The following is an 18,282-nucleotide window of genomic DNA, read 5'->3' on the forward strand; positions in this document are numbered from 1 at the left end:
CATGAATCAAAGATTTAAACATAAGGACTGAAACTATAAAAATACTTGAAGAAAACACAGGCAAAAGGCTTCTTGACATTTGTCTGGGCAATTATTTTGGGGGAATATGACCCCAAAAGCACAAGAAACAAAACTGAAGCAAAAGTTAAGCATCCCAGATCTGAAAATTTGCAACTTTCTGACTGCTGACATGATGCTCAAATGAAATGCTCATTCCAGCATTTCGGATTTTGGATTTTCAGGTTAAGGATACTTAACTGGTAAGTATAATCCAAATATTACAAAATCCAAAACACTTCTGGTCCCAAGTATTTTAGATAAGGGATACTCAACTTGTATAGACAAATGAGATTGCATCAAACTACAAAGATTTTGCACAGCAAAGAAAACAATCAACAAAGTGAAGACATAACCTACAGAATGGGAAAAATTATTTGCGAACCATAAATCTGGTAAGGGGTTAATATGCAAAATATATAAGGAACTCAAACAGCTCAACAGAAAGAAAACCACCAGATTAAAAAATGGGCAAAGAACCTGGATTGATATTTCTCAAAAGAAGACATATAAATGGCCAACAGGTATTATGTTTTGTATATGTGTGTGTGTGTGTGTGTTGTGTGTGTGTACACACACAGTGGAATACTATTCAGGCTTTAAAAAGAAGGAAATCCTGTTATTTTTGACAACATGGATGAACTTGGATGACATTATGCTAAGGGAAACAAGCTAGGCACAGAAAGACAAATACTGCATGATCTCACTTACATATAGAATCTAAAAAAATTGAACTCATAGAAGCAAAGAGTAGAATGATGGTTGCCAGTGGTGGGAGAGGGTGGAGGGAGATGTTGTTTAAAGGGTACAAAGTTTCTGTCAGACAGGATGAGTAAATTCTGTAATCTATTGTACAGCATGGTGACTATAGTTAATAATAACGTATTATATAGTTGGAAACTGCTAAGAGATCTTACATGTTCTCACCACAAAAAATGTTAAGTATGTGAGGCAACAGACATGTTAATTGGTTTGATTTAACCATTTCACAATGTATACATATATCAAATCATCATGTTATATATCATTAAAATAAAAAATGAAACTTTTTTTTAAAAAAAGGCCCTGAGACCAAAAAGTTTGAGAACTACTTCCCTATGGTGTCTAAGTTAAGAAATTTAAAATTCTGGAAACAGAATTTCAGTTAAATTTAATTAAAATATATATATTCCATGTAACACCAGAAACAGTGTTAGAGGAGTGAGGTATGTACGCTGAGTCTTAAAAATGACTACCTATTATATTTTCAAAAGGTTTTGGAATGAACAACTTTATTAAGATAAAAACTAACATTTTAGCACATCTAACACCATAATGATAATCATCAAAATAAAGTCTTTCTGTACAATTCTTTTATAAAGAATAACAGTATCTTTTTTTTTTTTTTGGAGACACAGTCTCATTATCGCCCTGGCTAAAGTAAAGTGACATCATCGCTGCTCACCTCTTGCCTCAGCCTCCCAAATAGCTTGGGCTACAGGCATGTGCCACCACACCTGGCTAATTTATTTTCTATTTTTTTGTAGGGACGATGTCTCACTTTTACTCAGGCTGGTCTCGAACTCCTGAGCTCAAGCAATCCTCCCACCTCGGCCTCCCAGAGTGCTAGGACTACAGGCAAAATCTTCATATATTTATTTTCATGCAATTTTTAAGAAATGACAAGACACATGGCTATATAACTAGATCCATTCCCTAACAATGAAACCCTAAACCCAAGAGTCATAAATATTGTTCATACCAGGAAGCCCTTTTTGAGTGTCTTTGTTGCTGATTCTCATAAAATTCAGCAAGAGTTACTAATAGTGCAGGAAATTAGAGCTTACATCAAAATCCCTTGGTTGATATTTCCTGATTCCTTGACAGTATATATTTCAGAAAAGTACATGATTTTTCCTATGAAGACTTAACAGAGAACATCAAGATAAAGAGTAACAGGAATGAACTTACATGACATTTGGGTTTCTATTGCTATGTCTTCAAATTCACTAATATTTTCATCCACAGTGTTTAACCTGCTATTTATTAAATCCAATATTTTTAATTGTATTTTTCATTTCTATAAGTTCAAGTTGGATCATTCTTATATTCTCCATTTTGCTTATCACACTCATGCTTTCCTCTATTTTCTTGAACGTATGGAGTATGTTTTAATGTCTTTGTCTACTAATTCTATTATCTGAGTCATTTCAGGGTCTATTTCCATTGACTGATTTTTTCTTCTGGTTATTGGACATATTTTCATGCCTGGGAATTTTTTGGTGAATGTCAAACATCATAAGTTTTATGGGTACTGTATTTTTTAAAAAATATATATATTACTTTATGTATTTTGGGCCTTTTTTCCTGGGAAGTAAAGTTAGTTGAAATTAATTAGATCCTTTTAAGGGTTCTTTTCCAGTTTGTCAAGGTGGGTCCAAATCAGTCTTTTGTCAAGGGATAATTTGGCCCCATTAGTGAGGTAATATGCTTCTAAGGAAAATACTTGCTACTCTGTAGGTAGAAAATCTTGCTACTCTGCTTGGTGGTAGTACAAACTATTCCTGATCCTGTGTGAGCTCTGGAAATTGCTCCACCTATTCCTTTCCAGTGATTCTTTCCGCAGCCTCAAAAGTTTTTCATACATATGTGCAGATGAATACTCAGCCAAAGACTTGAGGGAGCCCCTCTGTGGACCTCTGGAGCTTTCTCTCTGTGCAGTTATCTCCTCTCAGGTACTCTGTCTTGCAAATTCTACCCATCCCGTCTTCCTCCAACTCTGACTATTCAACACAGCAAGACTCCTGGGCTCTCTTCAGGTTTCCCTTGTCTATACTATGGCTTAGAAACTTGCTCCATGCAGTAAGTCACAGCACTTCATTTGTTTCCCTCCTCTCACGGATCACTATCCAGTGTTGACTATTTTCCAATGTCTGAAAACCACTGTTTGATACATTTTGTCTGGTTTTCTAGTTAAGGTCAGAGGATAAATCTGGTCCCTGGTTTTCCATCATGGCCAGAAGCAAAATCTGTATCATATTCTCATAATTTTCATATCTATCAATGTGAACCTTACTAATCTTTTCTCAATATGTAAAGTTCAAAATCTCTTCTTTTTGCCTATGTTATTAAGTACTGTTATTCTTCCTGAACAACCAAACCAAAAAAAAAAAAAAAAAACAAAAACCCAAAGCTTATTGTTAGCATTGTAGTTTAGACCCTTTATCACCTCACAGTGGATCTGGACTCTGTTCTCTGGCAATTTCATCCACATTCAAACAGCTATTAAATTGATTAAAACACTGCTTTCATCATCTCCTTTGCTTAAAGAACACATAATGGCTTTCCATTGCTATTGATTTTAAAGCTAAAAGAGCCAAGGGGACTAAGTACAACCCATTTAGTTTACAGGTAGTATAATGCAAGGCCCAGGAGTTAAAAAGAATTTGATCTAGAAGCAGAGGATGGAAAAAATTCTGGAAATGACACCAAGGTCTTTTGATATAGTAGTCTATTACCTGTTTTTGTTGTGATGGTGGTTGTTTTGACATTTTTTAATGTGAAATAAAATATACATGCAGAGAAATATAGAAAAAATGAATAGTTTAATAAATTGTAAAACACCTGTATAACCAGATCAAGAAAAACAGCTCTGCCATCACCCTGGCAGATCCCACATACTCCTTCCCAATCATAGCCTCCTATCCTTTCCCCAAGAGGTAATCATGTGACTGATTTTTATGTTAATTTTTCTTATTTTTGTTTCTATGTTTATCACCTACTTATTCAAGTTTCTTTTGCCTGTTTTTGAACTTCATAAAAATAGAATCCTATGTTAATGATTCATTAATATTGTTGTATATATCTATAGTTTGTCTTTGTTGCAGTATAATAATATACAATTTACACATCTACTATTTGTGAACATTTGAATGATTTCCAGTTTTATACTATTATAAATAATGCTACAATAAATATTCTTGAAAATATGTCTTGCTACATGTGTTGAGTTTCTCTAGGGTATGTATATACATAGAATGGATTTGCGAGGTTATTAGGATGGGTATCTTCAACTTTACCAGATATAGTCAAACTTTTTTTCAAAGAGGTTATCCAATTTATACTCATACTTTGCTGTTAGGAATGTAAAATGATACAGTTATTTTGGAAAACAGTTTGGTAGTTTCTTAAAAAGTTAAACAAACTTACCATATGACCTAGCAATTTCATTCCTAAGTACTTACTCAAAAGAAATAGAAACGTTCATCCACACAAAGAATTACAAAATGCATGTTCACAGTAGCATTTTTCATAATAGCTAAACTGGTAACAATCCAAATATCCATCAACTGGCAAATGAATAAACAAAATGTGGTATGTCCATACAATGGAATACTATTCAGCAATATAAAGGAAATACTTATACATGATACACATGGATGATGTGCATACTTACTATTTCTTAAATTATATAAATCCCATCAAAATATTATAAGCAGCTCGGTAGCAGGATTCTGGTTCTTCCCTTGCTTAAAGACACTTCTATTTCCTGGTTCTTCCCTTGCTTAAAGACACTTCTATTTCCTGCCGTGGCCACACACCACTTATGTCCCATGAATGTACTCCAAAATGCTCCAACATCAGTCTTCTAGTCTTCTTGCTTCATACTCCCACACAGACTTTATTTGCTTTTTACAGTTTTAATTACCATCTCTAAAATTTACCTTTCATATAAACTTAAGCCCAGAATCTTTACCTAGATGCTGCCAGAGAAACTTAGCAACAATTCTATTTCTAAAAGAGCATCAGTGAATTATCATTCTTTCAGGAACCACAGTGTCTGATTTTTTTGTTTTACTTAAATTAAAATCCTCTTTTTTTTAAAGTACTGATTAAAGTATAAAATCTTAAAACTTATAAATACTTTTGAAATAATGCCTTTTTTTAAAAACCTGATATATTCTTAAAAAGGGTTACAATTATTATGGATAAAGTTATAAAAAACATTAAGTCTATAAAGCAAGTATCTTCAACTTACCTCAAGTGGCATGAGTCTAATTAGTGTTGCAAAACACTGCGTAGCCATAAATCTTACACTGTCTGTCTGATCACTCATTCTTCCCAACACAGGAACAACTAAAAGGACAATATATGGAACAATGCCAACATCTAGTTGTTCCATTACACCTGAGTAAGTGATTAAGGAAATTTCAAAATGAGATGGATGTTTTCATAAACAAATTGATAAGCCAAGATTGTAACTTTTAAAAAGATTCATCATTATGAGGGAATAGACTGATCTTCAAGGCCTAAGATTCAATTACAACAGCATTTGCACACTTTGTTGTTCCTTTGAAAACATAACTTTCTAATGATTAAGAATATAAAATTATGTTTTTTTGTCTGAGGAAGCTTAGAGGAAGCTTTACTAATAAGATTTTATTTTTTTGGTATAAAAATTCCTACAAGGTTCTAGAATTCAAATGTCAAAATAAAAGGAATCACATCGTAAGTGAGGGAGCACAACTCAGTGTCACTCAAAATTAATTCCAAATTTCCCACCAGGATCTTGATGATCACCAACTGGATATAGTGGGCCTAGTAAGCGCAGTTCTCCTGTAATCTTCAGCATTTTTGAACCAGAGTTTCTATTGATTTGATCTTCATCCATCTTTCTCGATCTGAGAAATATCTTTCAGATACGTCAAGTTAAAGAATGTCAGTCGCTGCCATATCCTTAGCCAAGAGCTTGACTGTTCTAATTATCTAGTACATTTTGGTCATTTTCCACCCAAGTAACGAACAAACTTTGGAAACATAATGTTTATAACACAGGGACTACCTATATAGTACTTGATTGATATTAATAAAACATTGATTATAAGTCAAATAAGCAGATTGGTTAGTAGATAAATATATAGTTCATAAGGTGCATAAAACTATCCTGCCTCTTAAAAAGATGTCTTAAAGTAATAGTAATTCTTCAAATTTTCCTTGTGAAAATTTTCATAGTAAAATGTAAGTATATTTGTAATGTATTTGCAATAAAATATATAACTACTCCAAAAGAAGAAGAAAGTTTTCTTTTGGAACAAGTCAGGTTATTTATATACATAATTGACAAATCAATTTTATTTTACTCATCCTTAAGTAAACTGAATATAATTTCCTGATATTTTGTCAAAATGTAAAAGGATACAGGCAAGTGCTTCAATTGCGCCCTCTTGTTTCACATTGTCATCAATTGCTCCCAGCCATGGAAGAACCTTCTCCAAAAAAATATTCATTGTTTCCATGGTAGCTATTTTGCTCATGACGCCTACACAACGAGCAGCCATGTGCCTCACTGCAGTGCTGGGGTACTGGAGGCACATATAAAGATGAGGCAAATGCTGTACCAACTAAAACAAAAAGGTAAAAGCAATCAGAATTCTCATTAGAGAATCTACTGTTCAAAATGTAACTAAAACAGCCCATGTTCAGGGAAGTTCTCAATATGTGAAATGACTCTACAGATCTTGAAAACATTACTGTCAAAACATCCTCAACAGAAAACGGATCCAAATCCAAACTAAGGTATTAATATTATAATTCTCTCAAAAAGGAAAGGAAAAAGAAGAGGTGCTGAATTTCTCCTGTTTATATCCTCTCTTAGGCATCCAGGAACACTAAATTCTTTCTAAAATTAACAGAAAATAAATCAAAGATATTTGCAAGATTCTCCTACTGAGGCTAAGAAAATGGCACAAATCATCACCAGCCTCCTCCCAATTTGGCAGCACTGGTTTAGGTACATTTGTGGAGTGGGGTGGGGAAGGACATGATCTCACTCTGTCACCCAGGCTAAAGTACAGTGGCATCATCATAGCTTACTGCAACCTCAAACTCCCAGGCTCAAGCAATACACCTACCTTAGCCTCCAGAGTAGCTGAGACTACAGGCACATACCACAACACCTGGCTATTTTTTTTGGAGAGATGGGGTCTCACACATGGCTCAGGTTGGCCTCAAGCAATCCTCCCTTCTCAGCCTCCCAAAGTACTAGGATTACAGGCATGAGCCACTATGCCCTTATAATTTTTATTCATTGGATTGAGTGTTCCTCATTATTTCCTACGCATCCTATTTTGGTAGGTATTTTCCACTTTAACTTCATGGCTTACCACAGGTGTTATGATCACGAAAGCATTACAATAACACCTCATTATTAAATGCTTCATGGAATGCTAGGATTAATGTTACTAAGAGCCAAGTAGCTGTTCTACAGACAAGTCTTACAGATCAGCTGAATGCATGTTGTTAATCATGAAGGATAACAGCATACAGATGGACTCTATCTTTCTCTACTAATAGTAAATCAGTAGAATTTTAAACCAGAAAAAGGATATACTTTACACACAGAAAAACTATATTCTTCTCTATTCTCTACTAGATTCCGCCTTTTAGATTAGGTAATAACACTGTAAATTGCAGAGCGCTTCCTTACGTAGATATATGGAAAGAATAATACTTTCTTCTATGGAAAAACCAGATAATTAATTCTCTAGTTTATTTTCCTCCTCTCTCCGTCCCAATTCTTTTTTAAGAAATATTTTAATAGTAAAAAAAAAAAATCACAAACCAGTGTTCTATCTATGTCACTGACCAGTTTCATCTTAGGCAAGTGACTTCCTTCTAACTCTATATTTATCTAGGAAACAAGTTTTATTATATGTGCTCTTCCTTTCTTGGTGCTATATTACTAGGATGGTCTGGATGAGCAGGGCTGCAACTTCCTTCCTGCTTATACCTGGCTTCTGTGTCATCAGAGTCCTTTCCCTAATGCCCCGTATTTTAAGCTTCCAGATTGGGTTCTCTATCATTCATGCACCCAAGTCCAGCTTTACTTCAAAGCCCACAAGCGTTGCACTGTTAATAAAGGAGGAATCTAGTTATACCATAAAAGAAAAATGGAATTACTAGGCATGACATCAAAGTTGCACTTTTCAAACCTTAAGATCACTTGTTTTATTTGAACAAACACTATACTTGCATGGATTAGTTACCAAGGGATGAAGCTCGGAATCCATTGAAGCTGCTGCTGTTTCAAAAACTTGCAGAGAATTCACCAATTCTTGAGCAGCGCCATCTGCCTTTTCCAGGAGGGACTTTCCATCTATTAAAATATATTGTTTTAAGTCCGTATCATCTTGCAAATAATTTTTCAAACTACAGAGCCACAAAAATTTTTAGTGCCTCCCTGGCTAGCATAGGAGTCAATTTTACCTTTTTTTTTTTTTTTTTTTAAGACAGAGTCTTGCTCTGTCACCCTAGTAGAGTGCAGTGGCTTCGTTTGTAGCTCACTACAACCCCCAACTCCTGGGCTTAAGTGATCCTCTTGCCTCAGCCTCCTGAGTAGCTGGGACTATAGGCACACACCACCATGGCCAGCTAATTTTTTCTATTTTTATTAAAGATGGGGATCTCGCTCTTGCACAGGCTGGTCCCAAACTCCGACCTCAAGGGATTCCCCCTGCCTCAGCCACCCAGAGTGCTAGGGTTACAGGCATGAGCCACTGTGCCAGCCTTACTTTTTAATGTTAAATTAAATGCCATGACCTCAAGTGCTGGGGTACTACACTTAAAGCAACCAAAGAAGTTTAACATAATGATCTATTTCAAATATCTTTTTATTTTTAATTTTTATATGTTCTTTATTTTTTTAGAGATAGGGTCTTGTTCAATCACCCAGTCTGGTGCACTGGCACAATCATAGCTCATTGCAGCCTCAAACTCCTTGGCTCAAGTGATCTTCCTGCTTCAACTGCCATGCTCAGCTCTTTTTGTTTTTTGTTTTAAATTTTTTGCAGAGTCCGGGTCTTGCTATGTTGCCCAGGCTGGTCTCAACCCCTGGCCTCAAGTGATCCTCCCTCCTTGGCCTCCCAGTGTGCTGGGATTACAGGCACAAGCTACTGCACCTGTTCAAATCTCTTTTTAAACACATAATAGAAAAAATAAAAAGCAAAAAATATACAGAAGAACATGAAAATAAATAAAAAAACATATTTTTAAACCAACCTCCCATTTTAAAACTAGCCAGCTGGTCTGGGATAAATAGGTAGACACATTTTTAATTTCATAAGGATATATTTAATATACATTGAAATTGTTAAAAACTGAACTGAAAAAAATGTTATACCAAAATTATTTATGTCAATTGTATTCTTCAATGGGCCAACCATAGCATCCCAAAGATGTGGTAACTTCACTGCCATTTCATCACCAAAATGCTTTACAATAGTTGTCAAGGCAAATTCAGCTCCTCTCCGTTGTACCAGGTAAGGCTTCTGGGCCTAAAATTGAATGTTAGTTGAAAACAGAATTTCAGAAAACAGCATAATGCATTTAAAATGTTATCAACAGAATTTAAAAGTCACCATCTAAGAATTCATAGTTATCATTAACCAATTATTAGACCTATTTATCACAACTATAAACATTCCATAATAATTCAATTTACATGGGCCTAAAATGCCTAACTAGATATTTGTGTCCAAGGTAAAATACTTTTTTGGGGTTGAGGATAAGGAAGTATAACTGTTATTTCTATAGAAAGTCCTAAGTGGCATGATTTTCTCTTCTTCTCCCTACCCCAAAGAAACTTACCAGCTAGACAGAAGATAGAGAAATGAAGTGGTCTTTATTTACATTAACTTGAGGGACAGAATAAGAGCATCTGGTTAAGGTAACCCCAAGATTAATAACTTTTACTCAGCAGTAAGTACAGTCCACAAATTTGTACCCCCAAAAAGATACATATATATATATATTTTTTAATTACTTTAAGTGGAGGAAGAACTATACAAACCATAAAGTATAAATATTAAAATCACAGTAAAATTGATTAAAATTATCATGGGGAGATAAAATTGGTGAAAAAGACTTCACAGAATGTTTTAAAAGGAGTATAGATAATAAGCTGTTGACAAAGAAAAGAAACTTAAAACAGGCCTATATTTTACAGAAACATGTCTTTTAGCATTGATAGTTTACTGCTGAACTCAGGTAAGTTCCCATGTCTTGCAAACAAAAGAACTGACTAGAGCATTCATTCAATTTTTAGTAACATGACTGTAAGATTTTCAAAACCAAAAACTTTTCTTCACTGAGTATTATTTGTCTTTAAAGACTGTACTGTAGAACAGATAGGCCAATGAAGAAAACGGAGAACCTGAACAGACCCTCACAAATGTGAAGCATGATATATAACAGAGATGCCATTACAAATCAGGGAGGAAAGGATTCAATAGTGGGATAAATGGCTGTTCATATGGAAAAATAAATTTAGATCACTACCTCACACACACATTTAATAAATTTCAGGCCCACTAAAAGTCAAATGTGTGGCAATTATCTGACATTTGTAAACTTATCCTCTGAATATTAACAGGCATTCCTGACATTAAAAGGACTGAGAAAAGTTAGCTTACGCTGTTATTTAATAACTTCTCTGTAGTCACTGCTATGGGAGTGAATTGAATTTATAGTTATGCGTAACTTATGGATCCACTATTGCAAAGCTTCCTTGCCTAGGAAGATAAAATTAAGCTGGTAAAAATTACAAGAGGCATGAGAAATTTGAAGAAGTCTGCTGTTTTTCTGGATCATGTTGCTGGAGTACTCCAAAAGGTTATTAAGACTAGTCCTTTCACTTAAAAATACAGTTCTGGAAACTAATTTGAAAACTTAGTTCTCAATTTGTAAGCCAGATATAAAAAAATCAAAGCATTCAAAGAAAAATATTTACCTCATCAAGTTCAACAAGAATATTTCCACTACTTCCTGCAGGAAGATCTGCTATTTGAGCTTTTACTGCTTTAGGGGTAGGACCTCGCCTACTTGTGATAGCAAAAGCGGCTTTCTGATGCCTATAGAGTGTAATTATACCTCTGTGCTTGGTTACTGTATGGTGCATTCCATCTTTTTCTGAGTTGGATCCTAATAAGGGAAAAAGTTAAATAACTTTTTAATCATAATATAGGTGACCAAATGTTTCCTGTTCTAAAAGAGATGTAACATATTTTAAAACTATGTCTTTTAGGCCTCAGTTTTTATAGGTTGCTAATCTTTTCTTCAGACAATGAAATGGTTAACAAAATAGTCTATTTGCATAGGGTTTATACCTAATACAATCCAAGCTGTACAATCATGTGAACATGAGAAACATCACATACAAAAATTATTGTCACTTCAGTTAAAGGATATTAATTTTTAAAAAGTAAATTGTTGTGTGCAGGCATAACCATAAACCTTAAAAAACATTTTACTTGAGTTGTCTCTAAAAGAAATGTCCACAGTCACCATGAATTCAGAAAAACACTGACCACTGCAAAATAATGCTGTCTCACATAGCAATAAGGTGCAGGGGGAGAAGGAGAGAAGAATGACTCCACTGAGTTTTTAAAATGTTAATGTTCAAAATGTCTGCCTTCTTCTTCCAGTTTGTTCACATTTTTTTCAAGATCTGTATGGTGCCAAAGTTGTAAATCTATTACATTTCAAATAATTTGTTTTTCTAAAATCTTATTAAAAAAAAAAATAAATCCGGAATCAGTCATGTGAAGAAACATCGGTCCTTGAGACCTGTCTACAGACAGCAGTTCTTATTTTCCATAGAAATTCTCCAGTTGAAAACAGAAAAGTTGGTTATTATTTACTAAAATAGAGTTGACTCATCTCATAAAACATGCACAAAATTAGAGAAAGGAGAGATTTTATAAGAAGTCTCATTAAATGACATTTGATATAATTCAGCCTAGATACAGTAAGCCATACAATGATTGTTTTGAAGGTAAAGGTAAGGATGAACCTCTGTCTCACATATTTCAGTCACCTTATATCAGATATCAGATGTTCTATGAATGGCTTGAATTTAGAGGATATGACTAATTGGCAGTATGTCCACATCATGTAACAAGGAATTCATTATAACTGACCTTTTTCTCTCAGAATGGGAAAAGGCTCTAACATGAACTGGATTTGTGCTTACATTATACTCCTAAGTAAATGAAAACAAATTTAAATGGTTAATTCTTTCTCTACCCCAAATAAAGGTTTAGGTATATACCTTTAGAATTCTCTTGGCCACTCTGTGTTGGTACTGGACATGTGACACAAGGAGTTAGATATGGGTCCACACAAAGTGAGCTACAGAGGTTTTTAATAATTTTTGAATTGGGACAGGGTGTCCTTGTTGTGCACTGCTGAAGTAGTTTAGCTATGCACTGAGCTGCATAGTTTTGCACTAGTGTATTCTCTTCTTTTTTAATCGTCTCCATTAATGGTTTTATGATAGGATTTAATTTCTCCGGAAGCTGCTGCAAACTCACAACTGCACATGCAGCAAAAGTATGTACTCTCAACTGCAACACTTGCCACTCCTGGTTGGTCTCTGTAACTGTCATTTGGACCTGCTGTCGTTTACTGTCTAACTGCTGTAACACTTGAGGATTTACATCGAAAGATGATGTGACTTCATTAAAAACAGTGGTGACCTATTAAGAAAAAAAGAAATTAAAAATCATTAATCATATCAACCCCAAATAGACTGTAACCTCCTAAAGGGCAGACAGCAAGGTCTCTGTTTCAACTTTAGGTTCCCCAATATTTAGTATTGTTTCAGCACTCACTAAAGTCTAAAAATTCCCAAATAAACTTGATTTTAATCTGATTTAACATTAGCATTATATTCTTTAAGGAAAATACATTGAGAAGAATAAAATTACTTATCCTTTAAATATATCTAATGAGTTTGAGGAAAATCACCTTAACACACTCACAGAATACTTTGGTGAAATGGGAAAGCTAAAGCAAATATAAACTTAACTGTTAATTAAAGAATAATAAAATTCACAAACTTCTTTTCGGGAAAAATATTATTTTCAATTCAAAAACTCAGAAAAACTTAGGGTAGTTGTTTGTTAAGTGGCTAAGTGTTGCTAAACTGAATTATTTTCATTCTTTCTTTGACCTCCTTTCTGGTAGAAATGCCCAGGCAATAGGAAAAGGAGAAAAAGAAAACAAAAACATACAGTAGTCATCAATTTTTTAATTACCAAGAGCTGTCTAAGACTACAAGACTATCATACCAGACTTTACAAACCCCATTAAAAGACTATTCAGTCCACCTTTTTAAACAACTTTATTGAAGTATAATTCATCAATCATAAAATTTACCCATATGAAGTATACAATTCAGTGGGTTTTAAGTCACAGAGTTGTGAATCACTACAATTTTGGAACTTCTTCATCAACCAAAAAAGAAAACTCATACCCCTTAACAATCACTCCTCATTTCCTCCCAACCCTATGGAACCCACTTATCTCTTTCCTATCTTTGTAGATTTGTCTTCTTGGATATTTCATATGAATGGAATCATAAAATATGGGTCTTCTGATGACTGGTTTCATTCATTTAGCATAATGATTTCAAGGTTCATCCATGTTGTAGCATGTATAAGTACTCTATTCCTTTTTTTTGTCTAATAATATTTCACTATATGGATATACCACATTTTATCTATCCATTCACCAATGAATGAACATTCAGGTTGTTCCTACCTTTTAGCTATTATGAATAATGCTGCTATGAACATTGTGTTGGCATTTTGGGGGGGGGGGGACAAGAGTCTCGCTCTGTTGGCCTGGCTAGAGTGCAGTGACAACTGCAACCTCAAACTCCTGGGCTCAGGTGATCCTCCCACCTCAGTCTCCCAAGTAGCTGGGACTATAGGTGTGTGCCACCACGCCTGGCTGACTTTTTCTATTTTTTTAGTAGAGATGGGGTCTCACTCTCACTCAAGCTGGTTTTGAACTCCTGAGCTCAAGTGATCCTCCCGCCTTGGCCTTGCAGAGTGCTGGGATTACAGGAGTGAGCCACTGCGACAAGCCCATAAATTCTTTTATTTACCATTTAAAGATTGTGCAATGGTTTACATAAAAATTTTTTGATAGGTAATTGTATGTTGTTTGATAGGTAAACAACATAAAGAGCCTCCATAAATAGATCCAGTCTGATCATTATTGGTCAGAAAAGCCTATAACATTAGAGAACCCAATTTTTTTAAATGGAGAACCTAATTTTTAAGACTTAGAAGTTATCAATTCCATTATGGACAACACTGATAACACTGGTCTTTGATTACGTAAAATAAAATAGGCACACAAATAAGATCTTTTATCATTATAACATACTAAAAACTTTAAATTGAACTGTATTTGTTTAACCATGTCAATCTGCTCACCACAAAGGAACAAAAATCAAATACCACTTGTAGCTTATTTTTTCTACTTTGTTTTGTTTATTTCAGTTCTGCATAAGATTTATTTGAAACAGAGTCAAACAGCTAAAAGTTTGAAAACACTGTCCTAAATATACTATGCTTATGTTAATTTTCAATGATTGTAGACAAATAAAGAAGGCTTTCCAATTCCCCCCAATTAATTCAATCATTCAACCAATAATACTAAATTGAATACTAATAAGTAGTACTAAAAGATGAGTAAGACTTAATGGCTTAATACCTTAATATACTCAAAGAATGCAGAGACTAATGTGGGAGAGAGATATACAAGTAAAGAATTAAGACAATTTAATACGTAACTGAGGTAAGTGTAAGATGCTGTGGAGTACAGAGGGTTTCTTAACCCTTCCTAGCAGAAGAGATTAGCAGAGACTTGCCAGAGGAGGGTAACACACTTGTGCTTGGTTTTTAAAGAATGGGTAAGGCAGAGGTTATAGGCACATCTTGGCAAATAAACAAAGTGAGGTAGGGAGTAGAAAGCAGGGCATTATCTAAGGAACTGAGAACGGTTTATCATAGCCTGAGCACAAGGTACAGAAGAGGAGTATCAAGAAATGAGCATAGAGGGTTAGGGGTAAGGAATTCCTGGCAAAGGAAATAGAAGCTCAGGCATAGCAGTGAGAATGAGTGAGACACAGAAGTGAATGAGTGTAGTGGGCTTCTGCAAGAAGAAAGCTAACTAGGACTTGAGAGGAGGAAGCTTTAGAAATAATGAGGAGAAAAAAGAATTCAGAGATGATGATGAAAGTAAGAAAGGAAAAAAGTAAAAAGCAAGGAAAAAGAAAATAGTATTTTTAAGCAGGGGAGGGTCATGTTCAGAATGGCACTAAAGGCACATTACTATTTTATAACACAGCATGCAGAATGAAATAGACCAGAGACTACCTGAAGACTTAAAGATAAGTCAGGACCTAGACTTAAAAGTAGTAAGGACTTTGACTGGGCTGTGACAATGGAAACAGAAAAAAATTAAACACATGAGACTTTTAGAAAGAAAATGCTGACAAGATTTGTGACTATGGATCAAAAAGGCATTTTTCTGTTTTAAAAAAAAATCCCAGTTTTGGTTAAATTTGAAGTGACAGTGAGATATTTAAATAAAAATGCCTAATAGAAGAACATAAAAAAGATTGAGAGTAGATAGCACATAGGTAAGAATTAAACCATGAAAATGGTGAAAAAGACAAGGATAGACCTCAGGGAAATGCCCTTATTTGGCAGGTAATAGGAAAATAGGTATTTCAATGAAAGATACAAAGGGCAATGGCTCTTAGCCAAGGGACCTCTGAAAACTGCCCTTCCCTCAATCCTTTCTTCCAGAGATTGATATTTATGCTTGTCTTCTATCCCAGGTCAAAACAATGGACTAATGCAACCAATAAAGCAGAAAGGTAATTTCATTGGGGAGTAAGGGCTTTGCATAATACTCTGAAAAAGGGGCCATGTGATGAGCTTTAGAAAGAAAAGTTCCCAGATATAGCAGGAAGGGAACCAAGACCATAAAGAAAATTTGAGAGATTTAAGGTGGGTGGAGGCAAAAAGGGAAATTTACAGAATAACAACGAGAAAAACAACTTTATATAACAACTACTCAGGGGAAAAAATGGTAATTTTAGCTTTGTCTTACAGGCGAGACCAAAAAAATTTCAGTCGTATTATTAATATTTTTCAACTAGAAAGGGCGATAAGAAATAAAGATTACTATTTCATGGGGACCAACATAAATGAAGGGGCTCAACTTCTGACCCTATAACTCAAAAAAGGGAAGAACTCATTTACAGTACCCAATCTTACAGGCATACTAAGTAGAGAGCTGCTGTAATCAAGACACTGATGCTGGCATAAGGAGAGAGAAATAGACTAAACAAATAGAGCCCAGGTATAGGACTCACACTTATAATTCAGTTGATTTTTTACAAAGGTGCCAAAGCAATCCAATGCGGAAAGGAAAGTCTTTTCAATAAACAATGCTGAAAAAACTAGGTACTATAATAAAAACAAACAAGCCTCAACCTCTACTTCACACTTATACAAACATTAATTCAATATGGATGATAAATCTAAATATAAAAGCTAAAACTACAAAACTTTAGAAGAAAACGTATGTGAATACCTTTGCTACTTGGAGATAGCAAAAGGTTAGATACATCATAGAACACAATAACCATAAAAGAAAACAACTGATAAATTAGATTTTCACCAAAATTTAAAATATCTGCTCATGCAAAGACACCATTAAGAGAATTAAAAGGCAAGCAACACTCTGCCAAGATATATAAAGAACTCCTACAACGCAGTAATAAACTAACAACTAATTAAGAGTGGACAAAAGATTTGAACAAACATTTCAGAAAGGAAAATATACAAATGGCCAATAAGATATAAAAAAGTATTCACCATATGAGTCATCAAGGAAATACAAATTAAAACCACAGTGACAGTGATCAAACAACCACCAGAATGGCTAAAATTAAAAAGACTGACCACCCCAAACATTAGTGATGACGTGGAGTAACCAGAACTCTCACATATTGACGGTCAGAGGGTAAAATGACACAATTACTTTGGGAAAAGGTGTGTAGTTTCCTATAAAACTAAACATATACCTGTCTTATGACCCATTCCTATATTGGGTCAATTCCATTCCTATATATTTATCCAAGAAAAATGAAAATATATATCCACAGGCTGGGCACAGAAGCTCAAGCCCATAATCTTAGCACTTTGGGAGGCCGAGGTGGGAGATTGCTTGAGGCCAGGAGTTTGAGACCAGCCTGAGCACAAGTGAGATCCTGTCTCTACAAAAAAAAAAAAAAAAATAGAAAAATTAGCCAGGTGTGGTAGCACACACCGATAGTCCCAGCTAGTCGGGAAGCTGAGGCAGAAGGATCACTGGAGCCCAGGAGTTTGAGGTTCAGTGAGCTATGATGATGACACTGCACTCTAGCCCATATGACAGATTGTATAGTATATTACTGTCTCAAAATATACCTGTGAAGTATATTACTGTCTCAAAAAAAAAAAAAAAGTCCACAAAAATAGCTGTAAAAGAATGTTTATACAGCAGCTTTGCTCACAATAGCCAAAACTGGGACTAGCTCAAGTAGCCATCAATAGGAAAATGGCTTAAACTAATTGTGGTATATGCATACAATGGAATAAAATTCAGTAATAAATAAGAATTATTGATACATATAACATGGATAAATTTCAAAAACATCATGCTGAAAAAAATCCTTACACCAAAGATCACAGTGTATAAGTCTATTTATATGAAATTGTAGAACAGGCAAAAGTAATTTAGGGTGGGAGAAAAATCAGAATCATGGTTAGTTGGGGGCAGAGAGAGGCAACTATTGGGAAGTAGAGATAGTAATGTTCTGTATCTTGATAGGGGTTTGGGTTTCATAGGTATATGCATCTGTCAAAATTCATCAAATGGTCCACCTAAGATTTGTACACTTTAGTACATAAACTTAACCTCAAAACAGAGCAAGAAATCACAAACAATTATTGAATTTTAGTTAATTATATACATGCTAAAGTGTACTGGTATCTGAAACTAACAGAAATGTATCAAAAAAATAAGACAGATTGATAGTTGGATAGAGCAGTAGTCAGTTGAATATACATGTGATAAAGCAAATTTAGTAAAATGTTAACTGGAGAATCTAGCTGTTGTGTATGAATGTTCATGGTGTAATTTTCTCACGTTTTCTGTACATTTGATTATTTTCATTATAGGCTGGAAATAGAAGAAATTGTAGCAGCAGTTCTTTCTATACTCTGCCAGTCTTAAGTAAAACTGAAATGGCAAAATTTAACAGCTTTTTCTAATAAAGATGCATTGATGTGTCAGAATTTGAGTTTAAAAAAAATTCCTTCCCTACTCTCTTATTTGAAG

General features: G+C 34.6%; 1 protein-coding gene across 3 annotated transcripts in view; it reads right to left on the reverse strand.

Moving 5' to 3' along the window:
* The window catches only part of BTAF1 (B-TFIID TATA-box binding protein associated factor 1), an 85,572-nt gene that overhangs the window by 20,823 nt on the left and 46,467 nt on the right, over nucleotides 1-18,282 (reverse strand). For all 3 annotated transcript variants that reach the window (XM_045567812.1, XM_045567814.1, XM_045567813.1), the window contains exons 20-25: nucleotides 12,143-12,569; nucleotides 10,823-11,013; nucleotides 9,215-9,368; nucleotides 8,082-8,191; nucleotides 6,236-6,437; nucleotides 5,075-5,223 (exon numbers count right to left, since the gene is read on the reverse strand). In XM_045567812.1, coding sequence (XP_045423768.1) covers nucleotides 5,075-5,223; nucleotides 6,236-6,437; nucleotides 8,082-8,191; nucleotides 9,215-9,368; nucleotides 10,823-11,013; nucleotides 12,143-12,569 — 1,233 coding nt within the window. The remainder of the gene's footprint in view (nucleotides 1-5,074; nucleotides 5,224-6,235; nucleotides 6,438-8,081; nucleotides 8,192-9,214; nucleotides 9,369-10,822; nucleotides 11,014-12,142; nucleotides 12,570-18,282) is intronic.

The sequence above is a fragment of the Lemur catta genome, chromosome 14 (genome assembly GCF_020740605.2).
Source record: "Lemur catta isolate mLemCat1 chromosome 14, mLemCat1.pri, whole genome shotgun sequence".
NCBI classification, from domain to species: Eukaryota; Metazoa; Chordata; class Mammalia; order Primates; family Lemuridae; genus Lemur; species Lemur catta.